Genomic DNA, 18661 nt, shown 5'->3' on the forward strand with positions numbered 1-18661 from the left:
AATCACAATAAATATAACTGTACTAAACTCTCAAGCAATTGTCAGAATGTATATAAAATAAAATCTAGCTATAAACTATTTACAAAAGACATACCCAGAACATAAGGAGACAAAATGCTTTTTAAAAATGGAAAAGGATGTTCTGTGAAAATATTAAACAAAAAAATAGAGTTAAGGGAAAAAAGCATTATCATAAATAATAGGATGACATATCTAATGCATTAAACCTATTTCTTCTTGTGTAGATTTTAAGTCGTACCTCCCAGGAGAAATATGTAATATATACATGATGTTAGATAGTACAAAGTGCTAAGAAGGAAAAAAAAAAAAAAAAAACAGAGAAGAGGAATAGGAAATGTTGAGGGTGAGGGGCTAAAATTTAAATTTTACGATATTTGGGGAAAGACCTGAAAGAAGTAAGGGAGTGATCCATGGGAGTGTTTGGGAAGGAGAGATCCAGGCAGAGGAAGTAGCAAATGCTAAGTCCCCGAGATTGAAGCACACCTGTGGTGTCGTTGGTGGAGCAGAAAAGAGACCAGTGTGGCTGGAGTGGTGAGGGAAGGGAACAGCTTTAGGAGAGGAACTCAGAAGTAGCAAGGGCCAGATCACGCAGGGCCTTATAGGTCATAGTAAAGTCCTTGATTTTCCCCTGAGTAAGGTGAGGGTTTTGAGTGAATCCAATGCTATTTTTAAATGATCATTCTGGCTATATTGAGAGAGAATGGAGTGGAATGAGGGCAAATGCAGGAGACCAATTAGAAGGTAGTACAATAGGCCAGACAAAAGAACATGGTGATTTGGACTGGAGTGGTGGCAGTGGAGATGGTGAGAAGTGGCGGGATCCTAGACACACTTTGAAGGTGGGACCAACAGGATTTGCTGAAGGGTTGGATGGGGGATACGAGAAAGAAATCAAGACTGACTAGGGATTTCAGACCAGAGCTCCCAGAGGGATAAAGTTGCAATTATCTGAAATGGAGAAGACAGTGAATAGAGCAGGGAATTTGGCGGGGAAAGGGTACCAGCAGTTTGGTTTTGCATATCTTAAGTTTGAGATGTCTACTAAATATCCAATTGAAATTTCAATACGTTGTTAGATATGCATGCCTGGCATTTATAGGAGATTTGGGGCTGGAAATATATGTTTGGGAGTCATTAGGCTCTCAATAATATTCAAAGTCATGAGCTTGGATGAGCTCACCTAAAAATGAGTGCAGAGAGAAGTCCAGGAACTAAGCCCTGAAAAATTCCAATGTTCAGATTCTAGAGAGTTAGTTGCAGGCACAGACTGAGAATAAGTAGCCAGGGAGAGAATCTGGAAGAACCTAAAAGTTGTGGTGTCCTCAAAGCCAAGTGAGTAAGGTGTGTCAGGAAGTAGAGTCATCAACTGTGTTAGATGTGGCTGATAGGGCAGGTAAAATAAGAACTGAGCATTAACTAGTGGGTTTAGTGACATAGGCTGGTCTAATATGAAAAGATAGCTGTGCCAATCAGATCCCCTGATTCAGGAAATGTAACAAAGAAATGCTGAGAGATTGCAGCAGCAAACAATAGGAACCAATGTGGACAGTCTTTTGCATTGCTTTTTCCCCAGCAAACAGTAAAAATAGCTAACCTTTATTGAGTGCTGGCTATGTGCCAAGAACACTATTCTGCTGCCTATTTTTAAATAGGAAAAGTGGGGCTCAAAAAAGTCAAGTAACTTGCCCCAGGTCACTCAGCTGCTAAGTAGCTGAGCTAGAATTCAAAACCATATCATCCATTTAATAACTAAACTGCCCTGCCTCCGTTTACGTAAAGGAAAGTCTACATTTAGGTATGGAACTCACAATAATAAAATACTGATTTGGGGCCAGGTACCTTGTGTTTGCACACGTTTTCTCCCTGAACTCTCACAAAATCCCTGTGAGATAAATACCACTACTATTGCCATTTTAAAGATGAGAAAACAGAGAACAGAGGAGGTAAGAGGTGTCTTGCTAGTAGTCCCACAGGTGGTGGGGAAAGAACGCAAGCCCATGTCATCTGTGAGACTGCAGCTCTGCCTGGCTCTTGTCTGTACAACTAATCCTGCGTTTTGCATGGGGTGGGCTGGGAGCAACCAGGCAGGACAGGGCTGGGGAACCTGAGAGAACTGCCGTTGCCCTTACATACTCATCACTTTGAGGTCACTTGGTTTTTAAGCTTGTGACTCTGAGATCCCCAGTCTGAGTCAGCTCCAGGAGCCCCAAGGCAGGAGCTCCCCCAGAATCAGACCAGCAGTCTCTCCATGGCCAGACCTCTGACTGTGAGGCCTAGGCCAAGTACAGGACTGAATCTCCTTCCCGCCCTTTCGTTCAGGCATGCTGGGCCTCTCCCTACCTGTCCGGTAGTGAGGGAACGGCTGTAGCCAGGGATGGAGCTCCGGGGATGGATCCGGGGTGGGACGCAGCAGCTGGCAAAGGTCAAAATTCCAGATTCAGAATGGGGGTCTGCTAGGAGGTGGAGGAGGGGAATGAGAGCATTGGGGTCCCTGAGCAGGTTCTGTCCTTCAGAAACCCCCCGATTCCTCAAAATACTCCTGGATAAAGGGAGGCACTCAGATAAGGGCTATCACAGGACCCCCCCACCCACCCCCTTTACATGGGGCAGGGCGAGATTCCCCAATCAAACCCTTAGCAGAGAATGGACTGGTATCCACCATACACACATCTCCTGCAGGGGCCCAGTATCAGCTGCCCATCCTCCACCCGGGCCCTCCCAGTCCTTACTTGATCCGGGCCTGGTCCACACTGGATGAGCGGCGGGAGGCGAAGCGCCGGGCCAGTGCTTTGGGAGACGTCTTGGGGCTGCCATCTGAGTCTCCACTCTCCTCGTCCCCCATGGCTTTGATGTAGCTGCCGCTCCGCATCCTACGGCAGGGGATCTCCCCGTCCTTGCCCCCAGTGGGGTAACCCCCCCAGTCATCTTGCGGCACCTGCGGGGACAGCGGCCTCTGTCTCTGACACATCCCTACTAAATCTACAGGCCAGGAGCCTCTTTCCCCACCGCCAGTGGGAGGCGCTTTGCTCCGGCTCCAGCCGGCCACACTCAGAAGCGTACAGACTCCATGCAGGACGCAGGCCCCAGGGAAGTCCTCTGCCTTCACCATCCTGCATGGCTCTTCTGCTACTTAATTGACGGCTACTTGGGGAGGAGGTGCAGTGACATGCCAGGTGCCACAAGGCTGAAGATCAGAGGCCAAGTGACCTGTGTCAGTCCCACCCCCGCAGGGAAGAATCCCCGGACCTGTCACCTTTCACACTTTCTTGTCCTTTATCCTCACAACCTGCTTATGTCCCAAGTCCTCCATCTCCCCTCTCTCTTCTGTGAGGAGCCATAGAGCGTTTTAAGCAGGGCAGTGGCATCAGATCTGTGTTTCAGAAAGAGCACTCCGACAGTCTGAACAGAGGATGGATTGTGGAGGACTAAGAGTAGGGCAGGGGCTCAAGTGGCGGGAGAGAGACCCATTAGGAGGCTGTTATCCAGGCAAGAGATGATGAGGCCTAAATTAAGGCGATGACAATGAGGGGGAAGAGGAGATGGAAATGAGAGGTGTTAAGGAGCATCAGTGAGCCTGATTAGATGTGGGGGGTGTGGGGGCGGGGAGGAGTCAAGGATGATGGGAGGCTGCTGGCTGAGGACCTGGGGGATGGTGCTGTCACTCACAGAGCCATAGAATCCCAGAGAGACGGGTTTGGGGGGAAGGTGGTAGGCTCGGGGTTGAGCATCTTGAGTTTGGCAGAGGGCTGTTGAGCAGGTGGTTGGATGTTTGGTTCTGCAGTTCAGTGAAGAGATCTGGGCTGGAGGCAGACGTGTGGGAGTCATGGGCGGCAGCTGAATCCATAGGAGTGAATGAAACAGCCCAGGGAAAAAAGAAAGAGCTGGGGAGGGATCCACTGACATTTAAAAAGGGACGGCAAAGAAAGGAAGAGGAGCCTATGAAGTCACCTGAGAAGGAGTGGGCAGAGGGGTAGGAGGAAAGTCAGGAGAATGCCATGTCATGGAAACAGGAGACATTTCAAGAATAAAAGGAGTTGATAATGTCAAATGCCACAGTGCACTCAGAGGTTAGTAATTCAAGCTCAGGAGTTAGATCTATGTTCAAATTCTGTCCCCGTCACTTGCTAGCTTGAACTTGAGCAAAGCTGGTTAATCTCTAAGCCTCAGTTTCCGTGTCTGTAAATTGGTAATGCTAGTTATGCCTGTATCACAGGGTTGGTGGCAAGGATAAATGAGCCAACATACAGTGTCAGCATAGAGCACGTCCCCAATAAATGTTAACTATTTTTATTGCAATAAGCATTGAAAGGCACCTCTCAAGGAGAGCTCTCAAGAGACCACTGCCAGGAAGGATGTTTTAGGAGAGTGGGATGTGGAAGTCAGACTGTAGTGAGGGGGACAATAAAAGGAAGGGAGGAAGTGGAATTAAGAAGTTGGGTATGAAGGGAAGATAGGAGATGGAAGTGGGAATGGAACTTAGGAAAGATTTTTTAGGATGAGAGATTTGGGCATGTTTACAGGATAAGGGAAAGAGCTAGTAAAGATAAAGATAGTCTTTAAATGTGGAGAGGGAGGGAGCACAGACAATTCAAGGATGGAGGGGATTTGGGGGAGATGGGTTCAAGCCCTGCTACAGGCATCAGACTGGGATGGATACTCCTCTGAGCCAAGAAAGAAGGGGATGAGGGTGCCTGGGGATCTAATGAGTCTACAATATGGGTGAGCTGACAGGAATGTGAGGGAGTCCTACACTGTGAAGAATGAGCATAAATGAAAGTGTGGGGGAGAGGGATGGGGCAGGGAGGGAAGATTTAAAATACTTATTGTAAAGAACAGGCTAAATGGGGTGAGGACAGGGGCTCTGAGAGGAGTCAGAGTTCAGGGGAGGGACAGAGGCTCTGAGGATGAGACTAGGTGAGGGGACAGAACTCAGTCTGTGAACAGGAACCCAGGGATGGGATGGGGCCCCACGAAGGAACCCACGGGAAGGGATAGGGCTCGGTGAGGGGCTGGGGCTCAATCAGAAGGTGGAACACAGGGAGGAGACAGGCTCTATAAAAAAATAAGGGCTTCTAATGGAAAAGGGGTTCCGGAAGGTTAAGGGAGAGCTGGGGTCTAGAAAGAGAAACAGGGTCTCAGTAAAAGGGTTAAGGATCCAACAAAGACACCCAGTTTCAGGGGGCCAGTTTCCCCTGCTTTTGTGCCAGGGGAGTACCGGGCTGTCTGGAAGGTCCCTGCAGCCCCTTGCTCTCCCCCAAATGGTTCAGACCTCCCAGTCCTGAGATGTCCTGGAACCCCAGACCCTGATGGATCATTTCTCTTCCCCATACTCTACAGAGAGGAGCCAAAAGCAGGCAGAGGGAGGCCAGCAGATGGGACAGCCAGGGCGCGCTCTGCCACACTGCAGGGTTCCCACTCTGTAGCCACTGCGGAGCTGCTCACGCCTCTGCAGGACACTGTGAGGTGCATATTAAAAAGGAAGCCCCCAGGGAGGTCAGGGCAGCCTGGGAGTAGCAGCAGGGAGCAACGGAGTGGCAGCGAGCCTCGAGGACTCAGTTATGGGAGAAGGGTTGGTGCTCGCACCTCAGCCCGTTTTGTCGGACCCTTCAGTTTGCCAGCTTAGAGAACCTCTCTCCCCAGGGAGGGGGCCATCCAAGGCCAACCCAGAAGTTAAATCCTAGCAGTCTCCAAACTCCCCTTCTGTCTCTCACCCTTTCCTGCTTCCCCTGGGGCCCATTTGTTCCCTTGGGCTTTCATGAGTTCCCCATCCAGTAGAGCCCTAATGTGTAAACAACGTAGCAATAAGGCCAGTGACACCCAAAAGACACATACAAGCTCAATTCTCATACCTTTGGACATGCTGTGGCTTCTTCCTGAAACACCCTTAATCTACTTCTACACTGAGATTCAGTTCAGAGGACATTCTTCCCAGAAGCTGCTCTGACCACCATCATCACAGGTGGGTGAGGTGCCTCCTCTGTGCTCCCATGGTGCCCACCACTGTCTCCTGTCACAGCCTCATCACACTGTCTTCTGTCTGCTTCCTTATCGGTCCCACCTCTAAACTGAGCCCCTCACAAGCAGCAGCTGTGTCTTCATCTTTATATCCACAGCACCCAGGAAATACTCACTGAATGGACGACTGTGGGTTAACTATGTAGAATGCGGGTTTGAGGGATAACCCTCACTCTGCTGGACCATTAGAACTTGTATTGACGTTTCCTCCTAAAAGTATGGGAGGGCTCAAGAAAACATGTCAGGGGGTCTGGAAGCGGGGCCTGAGACAGAGAGGGGGAAGGGTTGATGGTGAGATGAGCCCGACCCCATCTCAGTAAGATGGAGAGCAGATAGTGTGGGTTGGATGAAGACTCCATAAGAAGGGGTCAGAGCTTCGAGCCTCACCTGCAGAGACCATAGACATGGTGAAACAGGATAGGGACAGCATGCCAGTTATCAGCTGCACCATCTACTGCCAGGAAGGGTTATCCTGGCTTAGACTACAGTGTGTCCCCAGCCTAGGAAAACCCACGGGACAGGCTCCAAGGGTTCTTCCACAGCCTCACGGGTGTCCTACCACAGGCACCCTAGAATGACAAACCCCAGCAGAGGCACATCCTGCAACTAACTGACCTTCATATTCAAACAAGATTTGAGAAGAAAAAAGGTCTGGAGAAGGCCTGGAGACAGGAGAGTTGCTTTCCAATTGCTGACAATTGGAATTGCTCCAATGTCAAGGGAAGCTACAGCCAGGGAGCCCCAAGCTGTCCTGCGTACCCTCAACCTCATTCTGCGTCCAACCTCACAAGACAGAGGCCAGCACAGTTTGTCCAAAACAGCAGGTCAAGGGCAAGTCTTCCTGGCACTGACATACAATGTCAAAATAGAAGGGCTCCTTCATTGCACAAATGGGTAAACTGAGGTCCAAAGGGGGCTCAAGGTCTTAAAGAGTGAGGTGGGCAGAGCCTCCCTGAATCCAGGCCCTCTACCATGTGGACAGCTGACTCCCATCCAACCCTTTCCACAGCTTACTGGGTGACAACACCACAAGGGCTGATGACCCTGTTCCCCACTCCCACCAAAGCCTCACCTGCAGATAGTGATAAGTCCTGGTTTTGGCCTTGGCCTCTGGACCCAGGAGCCCCTTGCCTGGCCCGGCCCCTGGGTATCCATCCCGGCCCTGGCTGACCATCATGGTATGCCAAGCACTTCGCTTGACTGACTGTCCATCCAGTGACATGGACATGCCAGTGCAGGCAAGACAGCGGCCTTCTGACCCGCCCGAGCGTCCCTTGAAGCTCAAGTCCCGGTAGGACCCATCTGGAGCCTCCAGACAGAAGGGACCTCCTGGCTCCCCAAGGGGCCGCCCACCCGCCAGGAAGCCGCTATCGCTGTCCAAGTTGTCATCAGAGCTCCACCAGCCTGCGGCCTTGGCCTGGTGCCGCCCGTCCCCCTTGCGGTCCTTGCTCTTGCTCCTCTTGCCGTGCCGAGACTGATGGTGGTGGTGGTGGTGGTGGTGATGGTGATGGTGGGAGGTGTGGAGACCTCCGGAGCCCGGGCCAGGGTAGCTATCTCCCCCAGAGCCACCTCTTCCCTCAGCCTTGGGCCCATTATAGTCTCGCTTCCCTGGGGCCTCCAGAGAGTGGGACTTGGCAAAGAGCTTCTGCACAGAGTGAACCAAGTGCCGGATGCGGCTGGGGCTCTCGCTGCGGGCCTCCGGAGCAGTGCCAGACCCTGGCCCTGGCCCAGGCCCGGCCCCTGCTGGACCTCGCTGGTAAGGTAACGTGTGGAAGCCATCTTGTTGAACTGGCAACTGCTTTTCAAACTGATCCAGGAGTGTAGGAGGCAGGCGGGGAGCACCCTTGCCCTGTGGGTGGCCCACACAGTCTTCACAGGTGTCAAAGGGGCCCTGGCCGGGGTACATCCTGGGGAAGGTGCTGCTACCCCCCCCAACCCCAGTCCCCCCTGGCCCTCCCTCGGGGCCTACAGATGGCCCCTCACTCAGGCTCAGGGGCCCTTCAGGAGAAAGGTGTCCCAGGCCAGCTCTTGGGGCACAGAAGCGGGGCTCGGTGGAGAAGGCCTCCCCAGAGCCCAGCAGGTACGTGGCCCTAGCAGCTGGGCCCACGTCCATATGCTGCTGGTCAGCAAAGCGGGCTGGGCGGGGATGGCTGCCTCGGTCGCCATGGTAACCCCTCATGGCCTCAGCAAGGGCTCTTCATAGTGTTGGGGGCCAGGCCCCAGGAACCTCCTGGGAAAACAGGGAAAAAAGGGATTCAGATTAAACAACAGGCCACTTTACCTAAAACTATCTTTTATTAGGCGTTCTTATAGCCCTTTAGGTAACGGATATCAATTCATAGTGATTAATTGTACTATCTTTCCACAAATGGGCTTAAAATCCTTAAAAGGGTCATACTAGACAAAGACACTCACAAGGGCACAAAATAATACCATCATTCATCAATGCTGCAAATTTGATACTTATTCACAAGAGGATATACTCTTCAGCCAAATGTATTTTTTTAAATCCTGAGGTTACCAAAAATAAGAGGATACACAAACAGATGCAAAAAATATTTTAAAAAACCAGTCATTAAGTGAACTAGCTTTTAACAAGTTGACTTTAGACAAATTGATCCTGAATCATACTTCTGCCCCATCCCTATCCATGAGGAGTCAGGACTCAGGGTCACAGCTCCCAGCAGCAGTAACCAAAGAAAATATGAACCCAAATCTACATATCCAGCTTGATTACACAGGAAAACCCCTCCACTTCCTTCCAAACCCTGTTCCTTCCTTCTGGCTACAGGCTCATTCTCCCTCCCCCCACAACTGAAATAGGAAGGAATAACCTGAGATGACTCCTTTCCTCTTCGGGGTTTCAAATATTCCCCAGTGAAATTTCCCCTTTTGCCTTTTACCCCCACCCACCACCCCCATTCCACTAGAAGGGAGTCATGAAGGGAGGAAAAACCATAAAGAGGAGGGACACTGGCTGTACAAGGCAGTATCTGAATCCTAAACTGGGATTGGAACCCAGGAGTTCCTTCTCCCGGGAACAGTGGGATGGCAGGGCAGGGAGATGATGGAGAGAACACATTGGAGGCAGTGCCCCTGGCCCCTATCCCAGGCTTGCCAAGGCTACAGGACAGAGAGGTCAGCTCTCAGCAAGAACTGCCTCCAATCAGGACTCCAGAGCTGCCAGGACAGGAGCTCTGGCAGGAGGGGGTGACAGCAGGAGGAACAGGGACTGAGATGCTGGCAGACGGCGCCCTCCCTTATCCCAGACCAGGCTCCTGGGCCATCTGCTGACTAGGAGGGGATGACAACCTCAAAGACTCCAGAGAGCAGCCCCTCCAAGACTTATGCTCCCTTGCTCCCCACCACCACCTCCCCATACCCACTGTGTTTCAGGCTCCCTCCAGAGTCTGCTCCTGCTCACAACTCATCTCCTACTATTTCCCGAGCACTCACTATGTACCAGGTACTGTGCCTACCTAACATTCTTTAATCCCATTAAAATCCCATATGTACATGTTATCCACACTTACCCAGGAAAGTTGGGCTCAAAAGGTGCAGTCGCAAAGCCAGTAAGTGGGTGAGTCACTTTGAATCAAGATTCGAACCCAAGTTATTCTGATCTGAGAACCTCAGTCTAACCCCCATCTCCCAGACTCTCCTACCACTCACCATCCGGGGTGTCCCATCCTTGGTGTCAGGAACCCCACTGCCAGGCAGAATCCTAACTTCAGGAGGCTCAGGACCACTGTCTCCTGATGGAAAAAAAAAGGATGGTGAGGTGAGCAAAGGGGGAGAGATTCTTCCAGAGTCCTCAAAGAACCAGTCTCTGGCCTTGACCATTTCCCTTCCCAACCCCCCAAACGAAGACTGATTGGATGCCCCATGATGCAAAGCCTTTGGGCCCCCAGGGAAATGAGGTCTGCTGAATTATGCAAATACATGCAAATGAGCTTACAGGTTGGACTACCTCCAACTGCAGGTGTCTGTGTGATCTGTGCATGGTGCTGAGCCATTGCATTTTTTTTCATTGCCCTCAAATATGATTCCATTCTACAAAATTTTGTTGAGCAACTACCACAAATAGGTGTATAGAGGTAATGCTAGTGTGATCCCTATGATCGAGGGGCCTATAGCCTAACAGGGGAACAACCTCTCCCATAACGGTTATTTCAGGTCCCTTTATTTTGACACAAGCTGATCCCTCCTCCTAGAATCTCCTTTCATCCACCTCCCACTCCATCAACCCTTTCCCTTTCCCATTTACTCATTTGAAGCCCCCTTTCCCTCGAAGACTTTCTGTACTCTTATTCTGGGTTATGCCTCTCTGATGGGCCTTTATAACAACCTGGGTTCCCAGTGAAAGCAGCTATCATACTGCATTGAAATTGTCTGTTTCAGTTTCTGTCTCCCCAACTAGAATGTGGTCTTCTGCAGGGGAGGAGCCACATCCTATTTACCTCTGGATCTCCGGCACCTAATTCAGGGCTTTGCCCAGAGCAGGTCCTTAATAAATGTTCACTAAGTCGATGAATAAATGATTGTGCAGGAAAGAAGTACCAAAATGTTAGGTTAGTTCAGATGAGAACAAGACCAGATGCACTAGAGGGAAACTGAGGAAGACTTCCCAGAGAAGAGTGTGTTTGAAATGGAGAACAAGACGGCTGTGTGTTCCACGGATGAGAGAAGTCCCACTGGTGGAAACAGTAGGCACAAAGGCAGAAGAGGTGAACAAATAAGGAATCCCAAGGCGTGGGGTAGGAGAGTTCCAGCAGACATTTAGGGTTTGGCAAATACTGTCAAGAGGTGGGAGAGAAAGAGTCAGAAAGGAAGATGACTCTAAAGTTTGCACCAGCTGTGACTGGAAGACGAATGATGCCATTGTTAGACACGGGGGAATCAGGAAGAAGGCTAGCTTGGTGGGCATGATTAATAGTAGTGGAAGAGACACAGTCAGACATCAGGAAGAACTTCCTAACCCTGAGCAATGTGAGACACTGAAGAAGACTGTGGTCTCCTGGGAATCTTCTATAAAGGAGAGAGTGACATGCCCAATCCCCAGTCCACCCTGTGGCCTGAGCTGGAGAAGCTATTACTTCAATCACCTGGAGGGAACTGAGGTGACCTCACAGATATCAACTGCCTGCCTCTAGGTGACAATTCTTCTCCTCTATTGCCCATCTTGGGGAAAGCAGAGGTGACTTCAGACCAAGATGGCCTCCCAAGCAGTTGTTGGAAAAGCACCTGGAAGCATCTCCTTGCTTTGGAAAGAAGCTATGCTAGCGTGGTCCTTTGTTCATGGAATGGTTCTCCCCTTCCTGCCCCAGGCAGGATGCACATCTGAGACTCACAGCGTAAAAGGCCACTTTGGTGGAAGCCTCTACCATTCTATTTGCTTTGCTTGTGGTCACATCCAGCTGGAGTCTCACAGTGAGCTTCCCAATGGTGGACATTCCCAGGATTCCACACGTCCCCTCCTGCCCGGCCCCACACAGGTGCTGCTGTCAAGCCACTGACCCCTCATCAAGTTCCTATCAAACTTCAGTCTCTTTAGCGTTAATTCCTGTTCTCCCAGCTCTAGTCTCAGGGGAGATGGGCCCCTGTAATTGCTCTTCTCCAGACAAACCACCCCCAACTCCCTTATCCATATCCTATAGGGCAGCATTGTCTAGTGGAAAAAGCACAAGCTCTGAGACCAGAAAGTGTGTGACACTAGTCAAGTCACCTTCCTTCCCTAAGCCAAATAATACCCGCTTACCTATCTCCCAGGATTTTAATATCAAATGATACAATGTATACGAAACCACTTTATAAACGCTAAACGATTAGACAATGTAATCCTTTATGTAAAGCCTTTATTTTGGATTTCCAAAATGCCCAGTGTCCAAATAATAAACAATACAATCAAATCCAAATTACTGGGGGAAGGAGATATCCAATTTATGGATGTACTAAACAAAATATTTAATTGACATAGATTTAATTATATAGACTTCCTCCTGTATATTATGTTTCACAATTACATTCCTCTTGCTGCCATCCCATTACTACACACAATCAATAGGAAGAAAAAAACAAGTGAACAAGTGAGGAGGGGACTAATAATTTAATTCATCACTAAGTCCTCTAGATTTTGCTTCCTAACAATAGATCTACCCACTTCCATACCCACTAAATTTTTGTTGGCTGACTAGGTAAAACTCACTCTCAATTTCCTTTTCCCTTTCCCAGCCTTCCTTGGAGCTAGAGGCCACATGATTCATTTTTGGCTAATGATATGTACATAAAAATTGGACGAGGGTTTCTAGGGAAAATTTTGCCTTTGTGATAAAAAGGGGTGGAACTTACTAGTATCATCCTTCCCCACTTTTTCTCAGATTGAATACAACCATGATGCCCAAAGCTAGGGCAGCTATCTTGACACCATGAGAGAAAAGCCTAGAGAATTGCAGAAATACTAGTCCTGGAGACACTGAGCAATGGAACCAGCATAAGCAGTTGCCTTCCTCCAGGCCTAAATGTGTTAAGGAATAAACTCTTCTTTATTCAAACCACTGTTAGCCAGATTTTTCTGTGTTTGCAGCAGAAAGCACTGCTAACTAACACAACTACCTCCGAACATAACCTCCGGCCTAGATGTCTGCAAACGCTCCTAACTGCTCTCCCTGCTTCCGTTCTTACCCGATTCCAATCCGAATAGTCACTTGAAAACACAAACCTCATCATGTCACTGCTCTGCTTAAAACTCTTCGTTGGCTTTATTGATGTTCTTAAGATAAAACACCTTAATGTGCCCAGCAAGGCCTGCCGGGTCTGGCCCTTCCTACTTTTCCAACCTCCGCTCACAACATGCTCCCCCTCACTTCCTCTGCTCCAGCCAGGCCAGTCTTTTTGCAGTCCCAGGATCCCTCCCATCACGGGGCCTATTCCCCCTGCCCAGAAAGCTTTGCCCGCCCACCTCTGCCTTGCTAACTCCTACACACCCTTCAGATCTCAGCCCAGTTGTTGCTTGCTCAGGGAAGCTTTGTCTGGCCTCCCTGACTAGGTCAGATCCCCCTGCTGTTTGCTCTCAAGCACTATGGACCTGGATAGCTCTTAAATCATTACCATTTTCCATCTGTGTGATTCAGAGATTGTCTGTCTCTCCCACTAGAATGTAAGCTCCCTGTAAGTGCAGGAATTCCATCCATCTTATTCACTGCATTATCCCCAATGCTTGGCACATGGCAGGCGTTTGCTGAGTAAAAGCGAGCCTACAAAGAACAAGAACCTTTCAGTTATGGCATTTGATTTCATTCGCACAACTATTCCAAGGGATAGCTATTTTATTACACCCCCCTGTCAATTTACAGAAGAAGAAACTGAGGCTTGAAGAGGTTGACTGCCCTACCCAAAGTCACAGAGTTGGTGGCAAAGTCAGAAGTCAAAACCAGTGTGACCGCCCTACAATGCCTTAGCTTTTCTCCTCCCTGTGCTGGAAGCCCAGAGAAGCCAAACTTATTAAACACCATTCTGAAGTAAACACAGTAATGAAAATGAATTTTAAAAAAAAAAAAGGAAAGAAAGAAAATAAAGAAACCTCACACATACCACATACTCTAGAGCTAAGCAGAGTGTGGTTTAGCCTTTTCCCCTGTGTGGTGAGTCCTGAGTTTGTTCCAAGTCCACGGTCAGCTAAGTACAGCACAAAGGAAGCTCCCTGAAGCCCTGTGACAATTCTGGGTGCTGGTGTTATGTTCCCCATTTTACTACACCGAGTCATCTCTCTACTATCCCAGGACACAGAGAGCTACCCACATGGTGAACCTCTGGGCCCAGGGAAGCAGCCGCTTTTGCAATTGCCTGTGGCTGGCTGGCAAGTGAGGAGTGAAGGAGTCTGGGAGGGTGACAAATTCTCTGATGCAGCTCGAATCTATCTGGGAATGGAAGAAGTGGCACACATGCCGTCACCAAGAAATTACCCAATTTAGCACCAACTACACAATCCAGCAATTAGTTTCTTAAACCGGAACTTGCTGGGGGCTGCCAGGCTGGCGGGGTTGTTGTTACAAATCTCACTGGGAAACCAGCTGTGTAATTCGCTAGGAGGTTGTCACTGCCCCAAGCAATTACCTTCCAGAAAAGGAATGGAAAATGGGGGAAGAAAAAGGGCAGCAGAGGAAGGAGTCAGAGTGTTTTCTTCTTCCCTAGGGCCCTGCCCAGCCAAATCCATGGATTTTTCTTTCTTGAGACCTAGGTGACTCACAAAGTCCCTGGATCAAGACAGTTCCTGGCATAGACTGCTGTCAGACTCCCTGGGTTCAAGTCTCTGTCACTCACCTACTAGCTATGTGTACTTAGGCAGCTGATTCACCTCCCTTAGCCTATTTTCTCATCTGTAAAATGGGGTAACATTAGAGCCATCAGAAAGATGCTAATGATGTGAAGGTTAACGAGGTAAAGCCTATCAATCCCTTAGTACTGTATCATGGTGAGTGCTCAGTGGCGGTAGCTACCACAAGTTGTACTTTCATTTTCATGTCTTCCTCCATTGGTTTACAGTGTGTCCTTGGGGAGGTCACTGAATCTCTTTGGAGCAGCCAAATAAGACCAAAGATCTTCTGCTGAGGAAAAGCAGTTCCTACTCAAGATTGTCCATACCTGAGCAACCAGAGGTTCAGGTGTGTTTGACAAATGCCTGTGTTTCAGAAGTTGACACAAAGTGATACCTTGGGAAGAGATAAAGATTTCAAAAATCCAGTATTAACTGACTCACTCCTCCCCACGAAGCAGTCTGGGAGAGCTGCAAGCTGGGCATGACTGTCCAGATGGCAGCAAAGGGGTACAGTTGCTCTCTTGCCGGGGATTAGTCCTACCTACTCCCTTCACACTGGAGCCTATGAGATCATATCCATACCAGTTCCAACATCGCAGAGCTTCTAGCAGGTGAGGCCTGGGACTCATTTTGCTGCTGTAGGCCTGGGTTATTCCATGCCTGTGGGTGAGCCATGTGTGCTCTTGGGACCTCAAAGTTTCAGGCTTTGCCTACCCATCCCCTTTCCCTGGGTCGACTTAACCAGAATGGCCAGGATTCTGCCTCGATTTCCCTCTAGAGTCCAGTCCTCTACTCCCCCCAACCATCCTGATAGCAACTTGGGTGGCTACTGTGAAAGGGCTAGCTAGTGGGGAGCCTGAACACAGAGCTTCTGACCTGCAGCCCATACTCCTGAGCCCCAGATAGACATTCCTCCCCCATTCCCCCTGTCCTCCTGCATCCAGTTCTGCCTAAGTCCCCTGGACCATTTTGACACTGGCTTTGCCCAGTGCCTTCGGCAAAACCTCTGTAGCTGAGCTGGTATCCCGGTCCCGGGCTTCTATCAACAACACTACCCAGCCCAGTTGCTAAAGACTCAGCCCTTAGGACCCCAGGGGAAAACTTCCTTCTCCTACTCTCACTGACCCAGAAAGCAGAGAAGGGAGGAAGAACAAAATAGAAGGAGGGAGGGTTGGGGTGAATGAAAAAGGTGAATGAAAAAGTTCACCTTCATTACTTTATTTAATCAACACTTCCTGGGGGGTTAGGGTAGGAATTTTACAGAAAATGGGCTACTGCTCCCAAACACTAGAGACATTTAGGCAGTTCCAAGTCTAAATCCATCTCCTGAACCCATTGGACAGTGCTCAGCCTGTGAATAACCCACACTACCTATCATCTCTTTGAAAATCCCACCTCCGGGGGCTTTGCACTTGATGTTCTCTCTGCTGGAACGCTCTGCCCCAGATATTCCCATGGCTTCCTCTGTCTCCTCTTTTGGGTCTCAGCTCAGAGACACCTTCCCTGACCACTCACTAACTAGAATCGAGCCCCATCCCCCACGTACATTCTATATCACCTGTTTTGTTGCCTTCATGGCACTTACCACTCTTTGAAATTATTTTCTTTAGCTATGACATGTTTATAGTATGCCTCCCCATAGCAGAAGGTAAGCTCCAGGAGAGCATGGACTATGTCTGCCTCACGTGCTGCAGTATTCTCAGTATCTAGAACAAGGCCTGGCACTAACAGGTGCTCAAAAAATATCTATTGCATAAATGACTCTTCACTTGCTGCCCTCATCCACTCTACACCTGTGCCCAACAGCCCACAGAAAGGACCTCCACTTCTTTCCCTCTAGAGCAGGGTTGTCAAAACTGCAGCCCGCGGGCCAACTGCAGTCCACAATCCATTGTTAATTGGCCCGCAGCAAATTCCAAAAATATATTCAGTTTGTTTAAATAAACCAGGTGAGGCAATACGTACTTCACCTAGAGTGAGTGGCCCAGCTGTTTGTGTATTTTACCACATATCGCCCTTGGTAAAAAACGTTGAAAAAAGTTTGGACACCCCTGCTCTAGAGGCTTCAGAGAACTCCTGGAGGATTCAGGATTAGAAATCCAGCCTGCATTTCTGTTTGCCTTTTGAGGACCTCCCACCCCTTGAGCATGCCAGAGACAGCAGAGCAACCCTGGTGGCCAAAGATGGTGGCATCTGAGAGAACTAGAGGCCTTTGATTTGCAGACCACACCAACACCTTCAGGCAGGGCTGGTGGTCTCTCTTCCAACTCCAGGAATCTGGAAGGGCAGGCCCAGTGACCTTGTTGCTGGGATTAGAAAGACGGTCATCTGCCTCCAACCTTTATATTGCAGCCTACCTGCATGACCACAAACAACTTGTTTTATTTGTCTGAACCTCAATTTTCTCATCTGTGAAATAGGGAGAACAATACCTACCTCCTAAGGTTATGGCAGTGAGTAAATAAACTGATCTGCCCAAGGCAAGTGGCACGTATGTCTCCATACATTGGCTTCTCCTGACTTGAGCACCCTAGTGCCTTCTTTCATTTGTATGTATTTGATGAGAATTGAGCTGGTGCTGCCTCCGCTGCCAGAATGCCGCCAGACCTGAGCCTGCCAGGGCCATCAGAGAACAACAGGTAGGATCCCAAGTTAACGGCGAGGTCCACTGGGCAGCAGCTTTTCAGCCAGACTAGGCCCATAGCCTTTCCTACTCTCTGGCCCAAATGTCTGGTTCCCCGCTGGAGTTCAGAGCTAGGACTGCCTCCTGGGTTAGCTCGCTGTCCTATAAGCTCTCTCTGTGAGCTAAGACAGGGCCTGCTTGCACTAGGGCCTACATCCTTCTTTGGGCCTCTCCCACAGAGGAGCCAAGCACAGGGCTGGGCCTCACAGGACCCCACAGAGTGGTTAGTTGACTAACTGCCAGGTTCATGTGGTGGCACCTCTCACCCGCCAACTCTGCCTGATCCTGTCCCAGCCTCCAGGGTATCTTAGCCCCTGCTCTCATCTCTGGCTTCTAGGCTTATCAGAAGCCAGAACTACTGTGGGAGAGGGCATGGGGAGAAGAGGCAACACAGACTGTGAGATCCTTCAACCTGGAAGGCCTATCTTCCCAACTTTGCCCTCTGATGCAGTTCAGGTATCCTCTCTTCCAAGAAAGATTCCTTAAACGTACCCTCCCCATCAACCCCAGGGCACAGTGGTTGCTACCTCATCTTGCGTCCCATACACAAGTAGGGTAAACATTTGTTTGCAAGCTGTGAGTGCCTCTAAAACAAGTATTCATCTGATCTATCTCTGTATGGACAAGACCTGGCATATAGTAAGTGCTCAGTAAGTTCAGGGTCAGTGTTTGAGCCATCAAGAAGGAGTACCCCTCACAGGGGCATAGGGAGAGGAGAAGAATAGGAGAGGATAGGAGGGAAATGACACCCTGCAGTTGGACCCAAACTCCCCAGCAGGCAGAGGTGGTCCAGTGTAATCTGGGCTCCCTAAAGATCTGGGAGTATCCTGTCCAGAGAGGCACGCACACAGAAGTTGGAGGGCTACTTTGGAGGATGGCATACGATGGATTCAAGCACTGAATACATTTCAGGCCAAACAACCTCTGATGCCTTTCAACTCTGAGGTCTAAGGCTCAGAATGCCTACAACTCAGCAGGCATTGAGTTCAATGCTTTAGATACACTTCTTCGCATAGTCCTTGCAACTATCATGAGGTACCATTATTGCTCCCACTTTACAGATAAGGAAATTAAGGCTTAGAAATGTAAAGAAAACTGCCCAAGGTCACAAGTCATGGTGGAAGAGGGATTTCAATCCAGGTCTGAGTCCAGGCCCGACACGCTCAACCACTAAGAGACCAAACCCTGGCAGGTCGAAAGCAGCAGCATGTCTGTCTAACCACACTTGTCTGATGAGGTCACCAGGTAGACCCCCAGTGTGCCCTGATCCATCATGCAACCTCAGGAAACCTCCACCCCTGCCATGCCTCCCTCGCACACGGGCATACATGTTCCCATGACTGCTTATTCACAACTGAACACATGTGTTCATCCAGAGGCAGATTACACAGCCATGCAGAGTCATCCAACACAACGCACACAGCATTTGACTTCAAATATATAGTCATCACCATATAATGTGCACAGAACACACAAACTTGCTTCCACAAGGTTCACGCAGTATCTATTTTTATCCAATGGATACCGATGGTTGTGCACACAGAAGCTGCCCAGATATAGAACCTTATATACATGTCCACATGTTTATCTCCATACAGAAGAAACACAATTTCATTTCACATCACTTT

General features: G+C 49.3%; 1 protein-coding gene across 5 annotated transcripts in view; it reads right to left on the minus strand.

Annotated features, from left to right (window-relative positions):
• The window catches only part of DLGAP3 (DLG associated protein 3), a 65714-nt gene that overhangs the window by 34739 nt on the left and 12314 nt on the right, over positions 1-18661 (minus strand). For 4 of the 5 annotated variants that reach the window (XM_074334365.1, XM_074334364.1, XM_074334362.1 and 1 more), the window contains exons 2-5: positions 9709-9791; positions 7109-8266; positions 2751-2956; positions 2362-2434 (exon numbers count right to left, since the gene is read on the minus strand). In XM_074334365.1, the coding sequence (XP_074190466.1) occupies positions 2362-2434; positions 2751-2956; positions 7109-8215 (1386 nt within the window). In that variant the 5' untranslated portion in view covers positions 8216-8266; positions 9709-9791. Of the gene's footprint in view, positions 1-2361; positions 2435-2750; positions 2957-7108; positions 8267-9708; positions 9792-13143; positions 13290-18661 lie in introns of all 5 variants that reach the window. The other variant, XM_074334363.1, reaches the window with a different exon arrangement.

This window comes from Rhinolophus sinicus, linkage group LG06 (genome assembly GCF_036562045.2).
Source record: "Rhinolophus sinicus isolate RSC01 linkage group LG06, ASM3656204v1, whole genome shotgun sequence".
Lineage (NCBI taxonomy): Eukaryota > Metazoa > Chordata > Mammalia > Chiroptera > Rhinolophidae > Rhinolophus > Rhinolophus sinicus.